The sequence below is a fragment of the Haliaeetus albicilla genome, chromosome 11 (genome assembly GCF_947461875.1).
Source record: "Haliaeetus albicilla chromosome 11, bHalAlb1.1, whole genome shotgun sequence".
NCBI lineage: Eukaryota > Metazoa > Chordata > Aves > Accipitriformes > Accipitridae > Haliaeetus > Haliaeetus albicilla.
This window is the reverse complement of record NC_091493.1, coordinates 1,655,141-1,677,225: the sequence shown is the minus strand read 5'-3', so window position 1 is coordinate 1,677,225 and position 22,085 is coordinate 1,655,141. Positions and strand designations below refer to the sequence as shown.

General features: G+C 37.3%; 1 protein-coding gene across 5 annotated transcripts; it reads left to right on the top strand.

Annotated features, from left to right (window-relative positions):
• The first annotated feature begins 1,258 nt into the window (after positions 1–1,258).
• SLC25A16 (solute carrier family 25 member 16) lies at positions 1,259–18,502 on the top strand. 5 transcript variants are annotated; one of them, XM_069795762.1, is made up of 9 exons: positions 1,265–1,504; positions 2,414–2,506; positions 4,760–4,893; positions 6,540–6,603; positions 12,474–12,595; positions 13,132–13,198; positions 14,006–14,168; positions 15,068–15,136; positions 16,895–18,502. In XM_069795762.1, exons 1-9 carry the CDS (start codon positions 1,411–1,413, stop codon positions 17,049–17,051), a joined length of 963 nt encoding a protein of 320 aa, XP_069651863.1. In that variant the 5' UTR covers positions 1,265–1,410; the 3' UTR covers positions 17,052–18,502. The 5 variants fall into 5 exon arrangements, with proteins under 5 accessions (XP_069651864.1, XP_069651863.1, XP_069651865.1 ...); XM_069795764.1 differs by lacking the exon at positions 1,265–1,504 and adding an exon at positions 1,932–1,953; XM_069795763.1 differs by lacking the exons at positions 15,068–15,136; positions 16,895–18,502 and adding an exon at positions 14,767–15,058 and having other exon boundaries at positions 1,259–1,504.
• The last annotated feature ends 3,583 nt before the right edge of the window (positions 18,503–22,085 follow it).

The window sequence follows — 22,085 nt, the reverse complement described above, 5'->3', positions numbered from 1 at the left end:
TGCAACAAAAATTATGGATTTCCCAGGTATATTAAAAAATGTAAAAAGGCTTGAGAGTTTTCTGCTATAAAGGACTTATTCCATATTTTCTGGAAGAAATCTGTCCACCTTTGCTATGTATTTTTTTATTATTGGACAAAATGTGTATTGTAACAGCCATGTCCCAAATATGTAAATGACATAATGATCAAACGGAGCAAAACAGAGTTTTCCCAATGCTGAAGCAAACTTAATTTTAAGGAATGTAACCTATTAAAGGAAAAAATGAGTAATTTCTGTTGAAGGGAGTTTGACACGAGCAGCAAGAAAAAAATGTTCCAGCGAATTTGTTTGGAAATGGGTTTGTTTTACTTGTTCAAGCACTGAGGTCTCTCTGACTGTTTTCTTCATGTTAGGAGACTGACTTTTAAAAAAGGGATTCTGGTATATGAGATACTTGAAACTCAGGTCAAGATGTATGGGGCAAAAAGCGTATGAGAAATACATGAGTAACTGCAGAAAACTGAGAGAAAAGCTGACAGCATTAACGTTCTCACCAGTGCCTGGCATCAGGTATGCTCTCCTTCCTTATACCACGCACCAGCATTCAGAGACCTGCGCGGTTCTTTTTTTGCAAGAAGGTGAGGATGAAAGTTTGACTGAATGCCTCCTGGAAAGCCCTATATGCTGTATTCAACAGAGACATTGCAGAAAACGTAACAAAAAATTGCAAAAAATATTGACAGCTGTAGACATGATACTGGGTTTGACCCTTCTGATTCTAAAAAGTGGAACTTTTTTTTTTTTCAAGTATTTACTTCCTTTTCTGATGCATTTTGAAACTCGAATAGAAAAATACCGAGTATTTTTTTGCTAGATATGAAACTGTAATTGTAGACAAAAGAAATATTGATGTTCTAGCAATAAGCTGAAGTAGCTACTTAAATGCTTAAAGAACAAAAGCGATCGAGGTATTTTATTGTCTAGCCCAATTAAAGCTCCTTAGGTTTTGGTTGCGTGCACCCACAGCGCTAAAAATACGTTTTTGTTGGAACAGGGGCAGCAGCGAGCGATCCCCGGGGGTTCCGACGCCTTACACCGACGGCCGACGAGCCGGCTCCCCGCCCAGCCATCCGCCCCGCCGCGCCGGACCGGGTAAACGCCGACAACCGGCGCCCCTCGGCCTCCTCAGCCCCCCGCCGGCGGAGGAGGAGGGGCGCTCCGCCCGCTAACGGCCGTCTCCTGACGCCATCCGCAGGCGCCGCGGCGCGGCCCGGCGGCCCCGGCCGGGCCCGCAGTGACGGCGGGGGCCGCCCCGAGCTCCGCCCCTGCGCCGCGGCGGGGGGCGCCGCGCGGCTCCACGCGCTGCCCGCTCGCCGCCGGAGGGAGCCGCCGCCGCCGCTTCCCGCCGCCCGCGCCCAGCCCTGCCCTATGGCTTCCCCGGCGGCGGCGGGACCCGGCGCCGCGCTGCCCCCGGGCGCGGCCCGGCGCGATTTCTACTGGCTGCGTTCCTTCATCGCCGGAGGTGGGTGCTCTCTTGCGGGCCTGCCGCGGGAGGGGAGCAGGGGAGCCGGGCCGGGGGCGGCGCGGCGCGGCGGAGGTCGCTTCCGTGTCAGTGGCCCCGGTGCAGCTGCTGTCCGGAGGGTCGTCCCCTGGGGAGGCGGGGGGCCCCCTTTTTCCCCCAATGTGCTAACGCAGGTGACTCGGTACAGGCGCGCGTGTGAGGAGCAGCGAAGAGCCCCGGGTAGTCGCTGGTTAAGGAGCCCAAACCCTCGCTGGGGCGCTCGGGGAAGGCGGGTTATCCGTGTCCCGAGACTGTCGCGACGGCTGTTGTCCAGATTGAGGTGGCGTGAAGCGGGGACGACACGGGACGGCAGCCTAGCGAACACAACCCCACGTTATTAACCTCTTGGAGAAAAAAGCCCGGTTATTCTTGCCGTAGGGTGTTGTCCCAGCTGCCTGCTTTGCAAGGGGGTAGGAAGATGTTCTGTTCAAAAATGTAAAAGTTTTCGCGTCCCGCCGCACTCGCCGTAGGATCCCGCTCCCCGAAGTAGCGCGGGGTGCGGTGCAGCCGGCTCCTCCGGGGCGAGCGGCGAGGGCTGTTTTCCGCAGAAGGGAGGGAGGAAGCGGGGCGGAGAACTCGCTTCAGTAACTTTCTCGGAAGGCTTCCGCCGTGGGTTCAGCAGCTGAGAGAGAGGGTGGCCCGGGTGTTTGTAATCGGGAAAAGTAGCTTAGGCGTTTCATTAAGGCTTTAACGGTTTTGTAAGGTGCTTCCAATAGAGGCTGTTTACTCGTCGTCAGGGCTTTTTCCAGTTCCTAACCGAGTTTCTCCTCCCCTATTCCATTTACAAATGCATTAGAAAAATCCCTTCTTTATCTGCCGACCTAAAGAACTTTGGCATCCCGTCACTTTTCTGTTTCCCCTCTTGGAAAGGTGTTGCAGGATGTTGTGCCAAAACAACTACTGCACCGCTGGATCGAGTAAAGATTTTGCTGCAAGCTCATAACCACCATTACAAACATCTAGGTAAGATGGCTGCTGTGTGTCTAATTTTTGGTTTTAAATGCAATGTGTATGGTTTGGGTATGTTGATATACTCAGCCACGTGGCTGATTAAAAAAAAAGGCGCTAATGAGACAGAAGGTCAGATCTGTCTGGTCAGTCTCTGTGCCGTGTTTTGTTAGCGTTTAAAAAGAAAAACAAAGCCCTGTGCGAGTAAGTTGTGGTAGCGGTTGATGTGTTAGAGACTGAGATGTCAGAATAATCCTCAATAAGGCGTATAAGAGCTAGGCTTGATCTTCCCCTTACGGAAGCCAGCAGGAGATTGGTAAAATTCTTATTTTGTGTAAAAACTGTCACCACTGGTAACTGCTGCAGTCTGCTACAGTGATTGCCAGTTCCCAGAGGCTGTGGGAATCGGTGCTTTTCAGAACTTGGTAGCCCTCACGGGGGCTGCTGATTACAAGACAGTGACCGACAAATCCCGCAAGACTCATGTGCGCTTACGCTCGCAGACAGCAGCGCGGTTGACATGAATTGAAGGTAGAAGTGGATTTGTGCTTGCCATAAGGTGCAGGTGATCTGTATTCCGGCATCTGTGTTGCATCATGGTGAGAGAATAAACTCTCAGTTGTCAGCATGTTCAGAACTGTTCTCTGTGAGGCTGTAACAGTGCCCTCTTGTGCATAGTATTTGAGGTTTTTTATGTCATATGTTCTTGAAATATGTCATAACTTATGTTCCAAAATTTAAGTGTGTTACAATTGTCAAGAAAAAAAAATTGAGTTGGTTAATTTTACATTTAATAAAAGTTTGGAATTTTTAACTTAGGCACTAAAGATCATTTTTTTTAAAGGCTGGAAAAATAAATCTTGAACCAAAATTCAATGGCTGTATATTCACTTCACTGTACCAAAAAGGCAAGCACATGTAATGTGGTATTTTGCTAACACAGTCATATAAGTGTGCACTCAAATCTGTAGTCTAAGAATTGAAGGCTGAAATAACTGGTTTGACTGATATTTTAAATCCTTATTTTCTGTTTGCTTTGTACTGTGCCATAATTGGCAAGTAAAATCTTATATTCTTCCCTATTTAGGGTGTTAGATATGATGTGCTTATTCGAAATGTGTCTGACTTGAATGCATGTCCTTGTTACATGTAGGCAAAAAAGAAAATTACATGGATGAGATACCTGTAAGTGCAGGGAAGCAGTGGATTAGTTCTTCGAAGTCCTCACTAAGTGTTTTTACTGCCCTTGCTCTGTGGAGATCATGCCACATGGATCTTGGAGCATGTGTTTTAAGAAATAAGAACAGTAACTACTCATTGCAGGGTAGAGAAAAATTCTAATCATGGCATAAGTATTTTCAGAGGCATGTAATAAGCATGACATCTTAAAAATACATTTAATGTTGTATTCTTAGAACTACAGAAACTAATTAATATTTGTTTTATTTAAACTTCAAATGAAAGTTTGTCAACTACTCTTTTTTTCTGCCTGAAAGTAAGATAAATGTGTAAGCCTTTTTCATGTTCAGCTCTTATATTATTAACTAGTCGCATATGAATGAAAACTGTTTAACTGTTGCAGTTTATTCCTTTACAACAACAAAACAAGTCAATTTCGTAGCAATTGTGCGTAACTAATAATATGTTTATAATAAAACTGTAGGTTTTGCCCAAACTTTGTGTGATCTTGCATTGTTTCCCACCTATTAAAAGGGAATAGGATTGCTTCTTGTTGCAACAACTCTGGGACAAGAAGTGTGAGATGTTTAAGTTGTAAGTAATGAGAGTCTTAAACTTGTTTACTTAATTTCCTCAGTGATGGCATTTAACCCGTAATTTAGCATGTAGCAATATTAGATTGTTTTCCCATGGTTTAAAAGTATTTATTTATTTATTTTGAATTGACTGAATTGCAAGTCAACCAGTTTCCATCCTTCTGTTGCTAGTATTAGCTTCTGTGGGTGGATAGTATCATTGGCAACAGGATTGCTTGCAGTCCAGGCAAGTCATGGGGCCTGAATGCATGAATTCAGAAAGAGGTCCACTGAGTGTGGGAGGTGAGAAAGCTGATAAAACTATACCTTAAACCTCCTCCTTCTGGAAATGTTTGGGCATTGAAAGGGGATTTTCCACTCTCCATAGTTATATGAGCAGCATGATCCGGCCTTAGTTCTATGCATACTTTCTTACTGTCAGTAATATTTGCTTGATTCCCCCCCCCCTCCCTCCAGTGTAATTGTTAAATACCTCTTTTTGTATTGCTGGCAGGAGTGTTTTCTACATTGTGTGCTGTCCCCAAAAAGGAAGGTTACCTTGGGCTGTATAAAGGAAATGGGGCAATGATGATTAGAATCTTTCCATATGGCGCAATTCAGTTTATGGCATTTGACCAATATAAAAAGGTAGTTGAATTTATTTTGTTTTCCTTTTCTTTTTTTCTGCCTACAAAGCATACAGATTCTTTAAGTGATCGAAACTAACACTGAAACTTTTGTATCTTCTTAATTAGCTGCATGTCTTTTGGGTAAAGGCAACAGTGCAACTTTTAGCAGTGTTGCTTAAGGAAAAAATTCCCACTGATTTTTGTACCTTTGTATTGTTGAGAATAATAGGGTTTTTTTTAATGAAAGAAGAAGGTAATCTAAAGTCTGCTGCTATTTGTATTGCTATAAGCTAGCCCTTTGTGAATAATATAGGAACAAAATGTAAAATGGAGATTCTTTATTTATATTGTGTTGGGATTCTTAGTACTTGATGGGTGGAATAACTTAAACTTGAAAGTCTGTCTGGATATGACTGTTATATTTGACCTGATGAACGGCTATGTCAGGCTCTAGATAAAAATGATCTGGAAGAAAAAATGCTCATTTCAGGGTCCCGCAAGGTTTTCACATTCCTTTCTGCTCTCATGGATTTACTCTTTCATAATAAATACATAATAAATCCCTGCAACATCTTTTGGGGGTCAGGTGTTAGCATGAACATGTTTTTGAACATTGCTTATATGTGGTGAAAGATACCATTTTACTGTTAGCAATGAGGAATTCTGTGTTTGAAAGGTCAGATTTAGTACCCAGTGAAGTAAATTGCATGATCTTTACTGAAGACAGTGAGATTGAAATTGTGATTGCCTTCCCTAAAGAGCAAATTTCAGAAGGCTAATACAAAGAAATAGCTGTAATGTTTCATATGTTCTTTTTTGTGTGGTGTAATCATAAATGCTGTTGATCTATGCTTGTTTTATGTTGTGTTGAATAAAAGACTGCATGCCATGCTTTATAATGAAATGATTTATGAATCTGCAAATTTCAAGAAACTGTTTAGCATCGTAGCAGTTTCTTTTATGTATTAATTGACAACAAACATTCAAGATGTTTTGCAGGAATGTGTAAAAGGAAAAAAATCTTAAAGAAGGAAGATATGAAATTATAATATTTCTGGCAGAAACTGCTTCTTAAATAGTCTCAGTTATTTGATAGAAGCCTGGAAACTAATTTTTAACTTCCTTCCAGGATGTAACGTAACTTAAGAAGTTCTTGCTCTCAAATGCTTGTCTGATTTCTCTTTTTTTTTTTTTAATCCAGTTAAAGTCTTAAAAATATCTTTATAGGAGTACATTTCACGTGCTGTGCATGGAAGAAAAATTTACTCTTCTCAAATGTGTAATTTTTCAACTTTGCTCAGTGTCCTTTGCTCCCTATCATGCAACAAGGATAGTATTCCATTTGCCTTGTTTGACACACATTAAAGATAACTAAATAAACAATTAATCTAGTTTCTGAAGTAAACACTACAAATACTTTCAATTAATCGTTCTGCCTTGTTAGTAGAATTTTAGCACTTTCATGTTTTTAATAAGAAATTGGTAACAGCAGCAATGTTCAGAAAATTCTTTTAACAGTAATTAAGTGCTCTGGTTTGAATTTGTAGTGTTGTAAACTTCTTGGAAACAGCTACAGAGTTTGCATTAATGTGCTAATAAACTGTGTGATGTACTTCCCTGTATTTTTCTGATATATGATTATCGTAAATGTTCTGTATTTTGTAGGTAATAAAGAAGCAACTTGGGATTTCAGGGCACGTGCATCGATTAATGGCTGGATCCATGGCAGGTATGGTTTTGTACTTGGATTTCAGACATTCCTTTTGCTGAAAAGTTAATATTTGTTTAGAGAATGATTTGATGTGTTTTCAGGTCAAACTGTTCCAAATTTGTATTAAGCAAAAATACTAGTAAATGGTTAATGTAACATAGTTGCCTAATTGAAAACTGCTTGTCTAACAGTGTTCTTTAAAATACCTTTCTTCAAGCATTGAATTCTGTGCTATGTTGTAAAGCGCACTTTTTATAGTGTTTATTACGGCTTTTAAAAAATGAAAAATCCAGTGTCATCAGATGAAGTATAAAGATGCAGGGTTTTGTAGAATTGGCTCATCAGCCTGCCTGCCATTGCCACTAGGTTGAATATAAGCCCATAGAAATAGAGAGAACTGCAGCTCCTTAAATGGGTGAATTCTTTGGATTTGCCAGGAATGTCTATACTTTTCAACATCCAATGCAGGATTGTCACAATGATACTCTTTAGATCATATGTGTGAATGTTAAAAACCAACATTTATCAGTTAGTGCAATAGCAGTAGAAAAGCCCATTTGTAAACTGCCAGTATATAGTATGATTATACATTTCTATTTTCCTCTTGTTAGTCATTCAGCCAAAAGTAGCCAAGAAAAAACAGGGAAAGGTAAGTAATAGTGGACTGATTTTTAATTGAGGTGGTTCTTCATGTGCTTTTACTTTGTAAAACAGGCTTAATACTGTATAGTGACAGTCCTTAAATAGTTATGACATGAGTATTAATATTTAGCTTCTTTTGGAATAAAAATACTGTGGTTTTTTAATACTGCCTTTAGTTAAACTAGGAAGACCTTCTGAAAGTATTTTGGCTTTGCGTGCCATCAGAGGAAAAGGAAAGAGAATGAAATGAAACAATTCAAAGATCCTGAAAACTGGCAAAACCCATTTGGCAAGATATGTTCCAGAACTTGGCTGACTTTCTATCTGAAAGAAGTGGAAAAAAATACATAGTTTTTTTTTTTTTCTTTCTCCACACACTCCCCTCCCCTGGCTTTAACTGTACTAAAGAACACTTTTTTTCTTTTCCCCACCAGAAGCTTATTATTAGCTTTTTTGCAGGAGCCTTGTCAGAGACCTGGAACCTGACTTGTGAGGCACTGTGAAAACACTGAATAATCAGCTTAACTCTGTCAGTGTTGAACATGCTGGAATTCTTTGTTCAGATAAATTAACAGCATCTGGCATTGTTTTAAGCACCTTACTGGTTAAATCTGTTTTGTGCGGTTAGAGTAATAGAAATAAAATTAATATACAGTACTGTCTGGAAACCATGATCAAATGAAAAGCTTTGTGTGGTGCATTTCAGTACAATATACTCAATAGTCTGGTATTGAGAACCCCAGAACTGAGTAGATAAGCTAGACTTCGGTGTGCAGTGAAATGAATACAGCAGTCAGGTATAGAAATAGTATCACATGTGAGTGTCTTACTATTTGTTTACTAGGTGGCATTAACTGCTTTTTGGGATATTAATTAGATAAATAAGAGGGGAGGGTTTATATTGAGTATGCCAAGAAGATGTAGAGAAGGAAGGGGGCACAAAGAAGAGCATAGTGTTTGAAATCTGATACAGAAGTTCTCTAGGTTTGCAAACAAAATAAGACTTTTAAAAGCAATTGGTAATATTACTTGCTTTAACTCCTGTGGCTTAGTTTCTTGTTGGCTCCAGTAAGGGATATTATTCTGTTTCTTCTGAGTTTAAATGACTAAAGGAGATGGTGTGCTACATGAACCCCAACGGTGGTGGAGAGGGGTCTTCACAGTTTCCTGGAACCCAATATTACGCAGTTGAAAATGGATAACCCTTGTTTCCCTTTCCTTTTTTTCCCCCTCTACACCATCTAGCCACACAGCTGTCTGCTTTCACTTCTATGTACGCTACTGATAGTTAAATGTTGCTTATGTCAGTGTTTCCAACATTACTAGCAGTCAACAGACCTGAGTCAGCTTCAAAGTGGTGGGAAACATTTGAGTATCTTCTGTAACTGATAAACAGGATCAAAAGCATATCCACAGGGAAAAACAAGGCAATGGGGATGGGGGTAGTGGAGTGAGAGAAAAGAAAAACCTATTGTAATGCATACATTTAAGGAGGCCAAGCTAAAGTTACTGGGGAAACTTTAACTCTGAATTTCCTGAGTCTTGTGTGATTCAAATTTCAGCTGTAACACCTCATTAACAGATAAATGGTGTATGACTTCTTTTAAGGAAAAACAGAGCTGGGTCTAAGATAGAGAAATCATAGAGGTTAGTGGGGTTTAGGAAACAAAATGATCAAATAACACCTGTATCACAGGATGATTTTGCAAATCTAAATCTTATTTTAGTTTTGTAGTTGAAAAATCTGAATTAAAGCACAGAAATGTGTATTTCCTCCCCTGCACTTGATTAACTTAAAAATAAAAACCCCCAAAAGACTAGATGTTATCTAGAATAAACTCAAGTTCCATGAAACTAATACAGAAAGCATATTTTTGTTTTTATCTTTTTACTTCTAGTAAAAGTGATTGGAGAATAGTACTGATCTCGGATGATACTGCCTGTCTCAATTTTAAATAGTATGTAATTATTAGTTACATATTTGAGTCAACATTTTAAAAGAATCTGTGCTCTTTATTTCTTCAGGTGCAAGTCAGAAAGAAACAATTATATATTGGAGGTCTAGAAATATTAGGACTTGTAAATTAGGCAGTTCCTTAACCTGTCCGATAAATGCTCTTTGTCATGAGCTATTTCTCTGTATGTATAGTTCCTGAAGCTTTGTTTTGTTCAGAAGATTCCTCCTTGATGAATTAATCTTTATACTACTTAAGGGGCATATCTTCTGCAGTTCAAGGCTGTGACTTGTGCTTATCACTTTTTGAACTGTATACCTCTGAATCACCTGGTAGTACTTAAATTGATCTATTGATAAACTACAAAGAGCATGATACAGAAATCATAAAAACTTGCGTATCAGATATGTTTGCAGTACCTAATCTTTGTAAATGTATTTCACTTTTTTTTTCTTGCTCCAGATAGTTTTTTATTTTTATTTTCAAAGAAAGAAAATTACTAAGAATGGAGGAATAATAGGGAAATTGGGAGACAGAGATAAATCCCTATACAGCTAATCTCATTGTTAACTCCCAAAGCCTGGGAAACAAATCAAGGACAGTCTAATTCCTCTTGTGCTTCATTGGCGCTAAGTCTCTGTAAAGGTCTGTGTAACTCAGTATCTTGTCCCCAAGAGTGGTCAAAGGTGCTTGAGGACAATTATGGTAAGTGAAGAATGGTCTTTCCCCGACTTCCTTGACTTCTGAGTCAGCATTTGCAATGAAAAAGTCTGCTGTTTTTGAAGAAGTGGTTCCTTAAAGGAGGGAGGAGCTACATTGCCCTATTATGATTATTTCAGATCAGACACTGGGAATTGCAGTAAGTATCTCTTAACTGTTGAGATACTTCCTAATTCTGTTCTGTTTAACCAACTGTGGGAGAGATTTTTGGCTCAGCTCTCATTATTTGGGATGGACTTTGCTTCCTCAAGACAGGGAATTGGCCTTAATATGCTGTGGTCTGACTTCTGATAACATGTAATTTAGGGAGTAGAGATGAGATTAGTAATTTTATAGACTCAGCACAATGACTTTGTGTCCCAAAGCTGGCTGCCATTTCTCCCAGAAAGAATAGTGTCTCTCCTGAGCCCCAAAGGAAATCTTGATCCCTTGTATGTACCTTTTGCTTATAGGAACAGTAAGCAGTAACATGCCTCTCCCAGTTGTTTCAAGAAAGACTATTTTGTGGCTGATGTTAGAAATCCCATTTTTTTCAGAATTCATGGCTACTTTTAAGAAAAAGTAAAAAAAAAAATTACCCTATTTAAATCCTTACTACATATGGTTTCTTTCAGTTCCATCTGTTTTTGTTTTTGTTTTTTTTTTCAATTGTACTATTTTGGGACTGTGTTCACTAGGTAGTGCATTCACCAAGCTCTTTGTTGGTCTGTTTGCTGGTCTTTGTTCAGAGAATATTCCTGGATACATATCGGAGCATGATTGGAAAGAGAAGGGGGATAAAGTTGTCCGGTTTCTGAAGTGGGATGACTTTCCTGTGAACTCAAGCTCTGTAAAAGCTTTTTTCTCTTTGTTTTATTTTTTTTAAACTGCTTGAATTCATCCATTTTAGAATATTTCTGGACATCTCAGGCAATCCATTAGGAAAAGGCTGTAGTCTTAAGGGATTGCATTTAATAATGTAGGTCAGTGGAAACAGTCCTAAAGTTGCTTTGGTGTTTTGCAGCTTCCAACTTTTGAACCCTATGGGTGAGACAACACCAGAAATAGACAGCAGATGTCTGCTTTTTGTTCAGAGGAATCGTCCAAAATCTCTGAAAGAGATGTTTTTGTCTTCTAAAATACATTACTGGTAGGATATTCCAGAAGGCCACAAACTTTACTCTCAGTTGACAGTTGACCAGTGTCAGCTTTTTTGATAGCTCACTTATGGCGTTCATTTTTTTTTTCCTCCCCATCTAATCCGGATATCTTCTGTCAGATCATTCAGCTTACTCAAGTTGCTTTTTTTTCCTCTCTAGACATAAAAGTTATGAAGAGTTTGTTTGCTGGAGTTGTGTTGTGTTTGGGTTTTGTTGTTGTGGGTTTTTTTTTTTTTTTTGGTTTTGTTCTGTTTTCTTTTTCCCTCCCTCTTGTGGTTTTCTCTTGACCTTATGGAAAGGAGGGGAAATGCTACACCTACAAAAAGAGATATCATTAAAAGACTATTAAAACTTAAGAGGAAGTGGCAATTTCCTGCCAGCATAAAAAGTGTGCTTATCTTCTGTAGGACCAATTTTTAAAGGTGATGTTTAGCTAAATCAGAGCGGCTACTAGAAAACAATATCAGTCACGAAGGTTTTTGTTTTCTTTTTCTCCTTTTCCCAGTTTGTTTTTGTTTTTTTTTTTTAGTGGTGGTGGTATACTACCAGAAAATGACCTCTGTTCTTAGTAAACATTTTTATCTATTCCCTCCAAATCATTTGTCAGCATATGAGTGGTTTACCTCAAAAACTAGCAGTAGGAAAGAATTCATTATTCAGGGAACAGTTAGAGGAGTTGTTCTCTGTACTGGAGTTCTGTTTCCAAAATTACAAGTTGGTCAGCATCTAATCAAGTTTTGAAGCAGTTCATAACTGGATGAATCCTAAGATTTGATTTTTTTGGCATCTTAAGTCTAGAAATAGCTTTTTTGGTCAGAGTTTTAAAACAGAAGTGCTGGTATAACACGAACTATTAAAATGCAGTAATGCAACGCAGTTAAGTACTCTTCATTGGTATGATCCTGACTTTATTTTAAATGTCATTAGAATATATTTCGTATTTTCAGATGCAGTAGATAGATACATGTATCTATATCCAGTAATTGCATCAAATTCTGACACACTGTTTTTGAAATTAAACATGTACATTTGGTGGATTGTTTTTTATTTTTTTTTAAAGATATGGTAGGATTAGGTTTCATCATTGCAATCCAGTAAAGCTGATGTGCTTGACTAGCCTGATGCTAATGAGCCATGGACTTAAATGAGATTGCTCATATGAATACAGTTAGGTCCATAAACCTTTGGAAAATCAAGGCCTAGGTGTGCAGCTTCAGTGAACACCAAGTATAAACATAAATGGTGTGTTGCTGAAGTTAGTGTTCCTGTTTGCTGATTACAAGTGACTTCAAGTGTTTCTTTAACAAAATAATTTGTATATGCTATTATACTCACTGCCACAAAAGGAAATTCTAATTTTCAAAATAATCCTAGAATCAGATAAGGTGTAGGTGAGTTTTGTTTGCTTGTTTTGTTTTTGTTTTTAATAAAGGTATTACAGCAGTGATTTGTACTTACCCTCTTGATATGGTTAGAGTTCGTCTGGCGTTCCAAGTAAAAGGGGAACACAAGTACATGGGAATTATCCATGCATTCAAGATGATTTACACAAAGGTATTTTTTCTTTTAATCTTCAGTCCTGTCAAAGCAAAATATGCTCTTTAAAGAATGTTGCACTGCGTTGAAAATAGTGGCTTGGTGGAAAATAACATGACTTCATTGTGTGCACATTGGCTTTTTTTAATGTAAAAAAAATATCTGGATGCTTTCTTCTACTTAGGGTGCTAAGATATAGCTAAGACTCATTTAAGTGGGAGGTCAAAAACAGCAGAGAGAAGTCGCTTTTCAAGAACAAGTAGTAATGATGTAAAAAAAATTGGGGAGGAGGGATATGTATAATGTAGAAATGTCTCCTAGAATATGGTGGTGGATGTAGATTTTTCTCCTTTTCACTTCTTTATCTCCTATGGAGCCAGGCAGTTGTCCCCTCAATTATTCAGGCACAAGAAATGGAACTTGATGTTAGCTCCTTGGTGCTAGATGATGCTAGTCAGATTGCTGTCATGTGAATCTGTATGAACAGTTGTATAACTTGTTAAGACATTTGTTGTATTTCTTGCCACAAATGTACTTGTGTTTTTCTTTCAAAGGAAGGTGGTTTTAGTGGGTTCTACAGAGGGCTGATGCCAACTGTTGTAGGAATGGCGCCATATGCGGGTAAGTTAAAAACAGAATGTGGCGGTCCTTCAGCAGTTATGTGCGCTACTAAATTTACATAGTATATTTGCACACCCTAGTTAATTAGCTTCTGTTAAAATCAAGGATTCTGTTTTTTACTGACTGGAGAGGGGAAGCCTGTAGAAGCATTTGCAACTCTTCAATCTTAATCTAGAATTGATCAGTGTGTGTTAAAGCATACTCAACAGGCAAAGTCTAGCTTTTCTGAAACTTGGAGTTGAGAGGGAGAGAGGTAAAGTAGTGGCTCTTTCTCTTCTGCTTCCCAGTTTTCCCACAAGAAAGCATGTATGAGATTTCTCTCAAACAGGTAGATCCATGAAAGAGCAGAGCACTCCAGAGATGGAGACTTAGAGCCTCTGTATTGGCTCCATCTCCTGGTCACTTTTATGTACATACTTGCACAAGCTAAAGCAGTGGGTGATGTGGGATGGAGGAACATCAGAACTGCCCGGCTAAACTACACTAATGTTTAAAAGATGAGAGCCATTTCTTCAGTTAAAAAGATCTCAGGAAGTACTCTTAATAGCAAGCCAGTAATTTAAACCCCACAGTCTAGCTTATTTAAAGCATTCTTTTAATGTTAATTATAAACACTAATTCATTTGGACAGAAGTTACTGTAGAAGTTCAAAATATTATTTGTCTATTTCTTTCTGCTTAAGAAAAACTTCTAAAAGATTTGGAAAATAGTTTCATTTTGTAATTGCAGCTTTTTGTTTATGATGATGATGCATCAACAAATAGTTTGCTTTTTTATGAAAGTACATAAAATTAAATTTCCTTTTAGGTTTTTCATTTTTTACCTTTGGTACCTTAAAGAGCATTGGACTTGCTCAAGCACCTAACTTGCTTGGACGGCCTTCATTAGATAATCCCGATGTCTTAGTTTTGAAAACACATGTAAATCTGCTGTGTGGTGGCATAGCTGGAGCAATAGCTCAGACGATATCGTAAGTTTGGGTATTGTGGTTTTGTTTTTTTTTTTTTTTTTTTTTTCTCTATAGCTGTTCATTCTAAAGAAACTTTTATCTGAGAATATGATTTTATGTAAGTCTAGTTATTAGTAAGGTTTTAAAATCAGGTTAATCAGACACTGGAATTCAGTTATTCCCTATTGTTTCATTTACTAAATATCTATTTAATCTTCAGGGTCTTTAAAGATATATGCATTGAGTTAATTAAACAAATTCAGACAAATCTCCTAAAATCAGTTGGAATCTTGTTTGGTAAGCTATGAAATTTTGACCATGAACATAATTTGCAGAATTTTATTATTCCAATTTATTTTCAAAACAATGTAACCTGTGAAGCCATAGAATTACAAAAAAACAACACTCCCCCTCCAAGTCTTAGATATTGTATTTGGCGTTGATTTTTTTATTATTTTGCCTGCTTTCTCATTCTCATGCTGCCCTTGTCATATTTTATGTTGTCCATAAAATAAAATAATTTAATGGACTTATATGGCATCAATTTTTCACTAAATCACTGCATTACAAATGTCATTTTCTATTAATCCTTAAACTGTTAATTTTATTTTTGATTTAGGTGTCTTCTCCCTCCAGCGTTTTACAGACTGTTTTATACTCTCATCTGATCTTCATGTGTCTTCCTTACTCGTGCCAAATGGAATATATTAAGAGATCTGATTTGCTGGTTTTGGTTGTATAGGGGAAGTCTCCCTTTCTGGAGAACTTTCAGCTGTGTTGAGAATCTGAGCCGGATTCCTGACTCACTGAAAAGGGAGCTTGGAGGTTGCACATGGACATCTTTGTATTCTTTTTTTAAACAATATTCATATAGTCATCACACATCTGGTTGAACTGCTGTTCAAATATCTCCTCTGTAGATATCCCCTTGATGTAACTCGTAGGCGAATGCAGTTAGGAGCGGTTCTCCCAGACTCTGAAAAGTGCCTGTAAGTATTTTCTTTTCATTTGTAGTGACTGAATTCTTAGATGTCTGAGCAAAGTTAAATTCTTAGTCTTAAAGTTTTAAAAAAAAACAGAACACCCCACCACCAAACTATTATGTTGTTGATTTCTTCATTCTTTTAATGAGTAAGTTTCCACACAGACAAAACCTGCCATTACACTCTGGCGTTAAAAAAACATAACTGAAATCACAATGGCACTTTTGTTAGTAATACTGTGTTTGTATTAGTAACATATTTTTTTGTATTTTAACTCAACTTGCCATGTATTTCTTTAATATCAGCAGGATCCTTAAGAGACAGACTGCATGCTTCTACTGAAATGAGATGTTTCAAAGTGTTTTTTAATGGTGCAGAATCTCTTCCATAAGATGATTTTGCATAATACTGTTTTATTTGACCTTTCTTGCATTTACGGTAATGTCACACACCCCACATGTAGTTGGGGTTCCTCCAGTAGAAATGGAAGTACCATAATATCCTTAAAATCATAGTATTAAATCAGCTCTCATCTTAAAAAACTTCCTGAATTTCAAATTGTCTGAACCAAATTCAATTCCAGGACAGTTTTATCTTGGCTACTTTCAATCTTGTGGAATTGTATATGTTTGAATCCAGTGATTTAGTGTGAACCTCCTGCGTGGTGAATTGGATCTTACTAACAGCAGTCTGTCTTAGTGACCTTTCATAAACAACATAGATGTTGCTTACTGTGAAAGTTGCTGTTCTGTTTTCCTTAGCAGCCTTAATGTTTTTTTTTTGCTTGGCTATTTTCTGCTCCAGATACTTTTAAAATAAAAATGTGTTGATTGTTCTTGGGGTTTTATATTCTACATTTGTGAGAACTACTTCTACAGACATTAGGCTTCCCAATTTAAAAATATTATTGTGACCATGTTTGGAGAGAGCTGTGCCTTGAAGGAGAGTCGACATATATGTCTTTAGAGGATGAGAGGATAAAAGCTCTGAAGCACATGGAAGATGTTCTTAAAGAGCAGTGTCTTTAATAGTGTGGAAATACTGAGCACCTTACAGATATTTACATTGTTTTGCATTTAACATCCATTTGCTCAGTTTCATTATAAGTATGTGAAGAAAATCATTCTCCTTGCCTATACACTGCAAATTCTGCTTTTAATAAGGTCAAATATTATATACTTAACAAATTTTAGCATTTCTCTAATAGAGAAAATACTAGGTCTTTGTCATGGTGGAGGAAGCTATACTCATGCAAGATGTCAAATACAGAGCTAAACATAAATTTTATATGTGGAGCTTTAGAAGGACGGGTAGTATGATCGAGTGCTTAAAGAAAGAGAATGGGATACAAGCCTAAATACTGATCTTTAATGCAAAAAGTGTGTGCTAAGTTGGGCAAATTATGTTTCTGTTACTCTGTATTACATTTGTAAGAAGAATTGATGCTTCTCAACTCCTTCCTGCCAGAATGGCTATGCATATTCTCTTGCCTTTCTGGTGTAAAATGTCTTAATATGTCTTTTAGGGCAGGTGTTTTCAGACTGAAACTTTTTTAGATGGGATTGGATTGCACTGTCTTCTTCCCAATTCCCAGCCATTGTGCCCAAATTTCTTGCAGAAACTCAGACTGTCTTCTGAGTCCTAAAAAGACTATAAAGCTTTGTTATATGGACCAAGTAAAGCAAGTGTCTTATATTTAAAGAAAGTGATTTTGACTGTTGAGTATGTGTATCCAATAATGATTTGAGTTCTTATTTTTTCCAGTACAATGGTGCAGACACTGAAATATGTATACCAACAACATGGAATACGAAGAGGATTATACCGTGGTTTATCTCTAAATTATATTCGTTGTATTCCTTCCCAGGCTGTGGCTTTTACCACATACGAACTTATGAAACAATTCTTGCACCTCAACTAATTTTTTTTTTTTAGAAGACTTTCCTGTAAAACTACACTATCAGTCCTCAAATTCTATTGGTGAGTAAATTACTTGAAGTTTAAAAAAAAGCTATCTGTTACTGTGGAACTGCTGCTGTCTGACATTTTTATTTGCCAAAACGTGGTTTATTTCCTGGAGTCAAACCAGGAGACAGATCAAAATAAACATTAGTTAGCTATAAACATTTTTTTTGCACTTGAGCTTCTAGGCTTCATTAGGTTAATGTTAAGAATTACACAGTTTTAAAATTACACCCACATTTTATACGGGTTTCAAGCTGTTAGTTATTTAGCTTTATCACCATTCCAGGAGTTACACGCATGGTTATACTGCTTTTTAAGCTAGTAGTTAGACATCTGTTCTTCTTTACAAATTAAATTGAATAAACTGATTTGAACAAAATGCAATGATTTTCATATTCAAATACTTGCCAGCTCTGTAGAAGCTGAACTCATCAGACTACAGCTTAAGCATCTTTTCATTCTTTTTTTGCATAAGTTTTCTGTATGCAAGAACAATGCGTATATCTTCAGATTGGTACATATGAAAGTCTCTTCAACCACTTCAATAAAAAATGACAGGATATATTTAATATTATTAGAAATCTTGCAATTTGGAAACCAGTTTCTTGGCATACATTCTATTCTAAAAAAAGCTGTCATCTACACAAATAAAACCAGGGGGAACTTTTACAGTGAGAAGTGCTAGAAAAGATCTCCTTAAGGCAGTTAGCATGGGCCAATTCTTACAAGGCATTTCTGTACCTTTTCTGTGGAGCTGAATGTTCTCGATTCAGTTTATTGAAGGCTGAGTATTTTATGTACTTTCCAGTACTAGCTTGTGTAAAAAAGTTTGTCCCTACCTTAAAACATGGTGACAAACGACTGCATGCTGCTGCATTTACTTATTTAGGCATATGGACCATATTCAACCTCTCACGCAAGAAAAGAAAATGAAGATTGTATTGGAGTCTGTAGATGTATATATGTACTGTTTCTAAAGTATGGTATGCAATAGGCTATTACATGTTTTCTTCCTCCTGCAATTCCTTTTGTAGAGGGAATTATTTTCCAGACTTGTTTATACATGATTTGCATTGGTACTCTTGATTTTACTCACTTGATTCAGGAAACTGTAAAGCATTTACTTTACATGATGTAAGTTATTTATTTAATGTAAATATTTTAGCAGTGTCTTTTAGAGAATTGGTAATGGTTATGTTAAGTGATGGATGATAAGATCCATTTGCTTAATTTTGACAAAGTTGACAAACTGGATTTTGAGTTATGTATTCAGTACCAACTTTTGTGGCTCTTTTTTTTTTTCTTTTCAGTTTCTTAAAAATATGTATTTCTTCGATATTTAACAATGTAGCTATGGACAGAGAATGAGATGTATTTGAATTTATTTTATTAAAAATTTTGAACTAATGTCTTTGCGTGATTTGTATGTGTTGCAGCCAGAAAGAATGCATGTCTCTGGAATTATCTGTATGCTTGTCCTTCTACATAAATCTGCATAACATTGTCACTCTTAATTAAGAGACAACAAATAAGATTCTTCATCTGTTCTTTAGTTTCACTTAAAGGAAAACTAACCAATATCACAGTGAATTTTTATCTTCTAAGGTCCTTGCAATAGAGCTAAATCCACCTTATAAAAGAAAAAAAAAAAGGGATGTGCCATTTTTCGTTCTTGTATTGTTTTACTGTGTAAGCAAATAAGCATCTTCTCAGGTGCCAGTTCTTTGCCGTGTTAATACTGATAAGGATGTTTAAATTTAGAGTTTTGAATCTTAATTTTACTAAAAGTGATATATTTAAGGAACTCGTAGATTTGAGCTGTGTCATGAAAATTTAAGCAGTTCTTATGCAGAATAAAGCAGAATCCAGCATATTCTCTTGAGAGGAAAACAGCAGTAAAAAGTGCCCCCTAAATAACTGAGTAGGATATTGAATGTGAAAAATAGACCTACTGGATGAAACTGTGCTGCATTTTCAGGATTAGTTTTTCAAAATAAAATTTAAAAGTGTATGAGCAATATTAAATTTGGAAGTATTTTAATACTTTTGAGCAAGGTCTATGAAAGAAAAATAGTTTTGTCCAGGGGCTAGATGGGAGGAGACTGGAGTTTCTAATTTTTTTTTTAGTAGCTATTTCTAACTCTTTCTGGAAAGCTTATTCAGGTATTTCTTATTCAATTGGAACATAGAATTTATTTAGAATATCTGACTGCTGCAATGGAAACATGGGACTTAATTGTAAATCCTGTTTCTCCAGTGACAGCCCTATGAAAACTGGGTTTATTTTCATTTTGAACTACTGAGGAATTTATTCCCTTGTTTTTTCTTCAGTATTTTCTTCAGTATACTTTCTTTTCAGTATTTTCAGTGTACTGAACAAGCAACATCTAATTTTAGCCAGTAAAAAGTATCAGGATTAGGCCCCAGCCAAGCTCATTCCTGTGCCTTAATCACATACTTTCCAATTTTTTTTTTGTTTACTTTTTCAGCAAATGGAAGGGGCCTGAATATCTGGTTTTGTCTTTATTTCGTAAAAATTCATATCATAATAATCTCGTAACTAATAGTTCTATCCAGTGAAGTAATTACTTTTGTGAAGAACTGGTTATGTAGCCTTGGATAATATGTTTAAACTCTGTTAGACCCACCTATTTCCAATACTCTTTGACATAGAAAAGAAGGCCTCACCTTTTTAGGACTCTTTCAGGTGAGACAGCCTCATACAGGCTTATCTGTGATATGTCTTGAAAATCTCAGTCTTGGGGGGGGTTGTTTCCAGTGATTAAATATTGTGTCTTTAAAATAAACTCCGTATTTCATCTCTACATTCTTACATTTGAAAACTTTGCCTGCTGTAACTAAGGCATTTAAGTATGACCAATATTGTATTTGCAGTCATTACACAGAAAAGTCTCATGTATTTGAACCATTTTTTTACACTGATTAATTCCAATGTCGCTTTTTATTTATTTTGTTATTAATATTTTCCAGATGTCTTTTGTTGCTCATTTAAATGAGCTGAGACCTTAAGGTGGACAAATTCTATTGACACTCTTCAAATTCTTCTCCTCCTTTCCTGAAAAAGGGGCATGCAAGGCACTTGTAATGAGTCGTCTTTTATGTTTGCAACTCAAAACAACTATATTTGTTCAATTTAAACAGGTATACAAGGAAAGATCTCTGTATTTGGTCCTTAACTGTGTCTTTATTCTGTGCAGTTAGCGTGAGTGAGTCTGTTCAACTTAGAGATCTCTGCTTTGGTGACATGAGTGACATGCTGCCCCCTGAGCAGCCTGAGTGGATCCCAGGATGCTTTGTGCTGGTCTGAGTTAGGTTTCCCATCCTCTCACTCTCCTTTACACTCCCATTGGTAGGATCTGACCTGTTCTTTTACCATGGTGCTAGCACAGTTGCATAGTAAATCAGTTCAGGAAGCTGGCTTTTCTTGCAGCTAATTTTTACTGGTTTATTCTGCTGTTTAACTGTACCTTTGGGTGCTGTTTGACATTTTGCCTCATCCAGGGTAGAGAGGCTAGATACCATGTTGCTTCCACTGATCTGGTGAAAGGTTCAACCCACCAAAAGAAATGAATGGATTTTATTGGCATCCCCTTACTGAACCAGCTCACACTGTGGCCACACACTTGCTAGATGTGATGCAAGGTAAATTTCATCTCAGATTTAGCTTTAGGAATAAACTTGCTAACTGGGGTGGCAGCAGGCCAAGTATATATTACTGAGTCAGTTGCTGGGGAAGAAGCAGCTGTGGGTTCCCCTCATAGATTTCTCTGATTAAATCTGTGGCCTAAAAAATGGTGGCATATAAAGCATGTTAACTCTAAGTATAGATAGCTAACTCTCTGTGTGTCACAGGATTGGAAGGAACAAATTTTATTTTCTTGTGATAAATTTTTGACAATAAATTCCTGATTTTACACAGTTAAAACTTGATGGGGAACACTGATGTGTCTTAAAATTGTAGGAACATTTTTCTCAGCAGCTGATGCCGGAAAGAATTAAAAGAGCCATAGTCTGAACACTTTAGTGCAGCTTTTGGTACCAAAGTAAGGTTTGGTATTTTTCTGGATTTCACAGACTCTGTAGAGATTCCCCAGACAGCCTGGATTTTAGCTAACATCAAAAAAATATTTAAAGCATATTTTGTACTTTTATAACCATATTCTGTTAGGATACTTCTTTTTTAGCACGAGAGGTGTATAGGCAACATGAAAGAGACTACAGGACATGAGATTATCAAGTGTACAAAGTAAAAGTATTTATGTAATCTCTTTAATACCATACCAAATTAGATGATTGCATTTAATAGTATTGACAAATAACTATTAAATTACAAGTAAGCTTATATTAGGGGTTCTGCAATGGAGAGCGACATTGATGAAGTTTACTGCATGTATTTCAGGACTATCCCAAAGAAAACTAAAGGGGCTAATTTAAGTATGTTCTCACCTTTCAAAATTCAAGCTTTGATCCTTCTGTTGGGATGCCTAACCATAGGTCAAAACTGTCGTCTTTTCAGGACTAGAGCCTCGTACCGTTTCCTAATGTTTGGCTACATTAAAGAGATACAAGACCAAACTCTTAATACATCATTTCCCTGACATTTAAACTACAGAACAGTCATACTGAATATTAAGAATAGATGTAATACCTGTGTCCTTCAATCTTTGCTAGAAGTGATGGTCTCAGATCCAGAATGCTTTGCTGAAGTAGTGGGTTTGTGGCCAAAAAAAAGGCAAAGAAAGGAAATCTGTGTATCTGAAACTTCTGTGTCACCTCAGAAAGCCTCTCTTGGTCAGTGAACAGCACTGAATGTAACAAGTTCTCGTCAGAGAAAAAGTTCGACTCTCAGGCAGGGATTCACCCATAAGCAGTTGGGAGCGACAGGCACATCTAATTTTACCTCACGCTGCTGCACAGGTATCAGAGGAGGGGCCGCGGTTGTAACAGCAATTGACTGTGTGGAAATAAA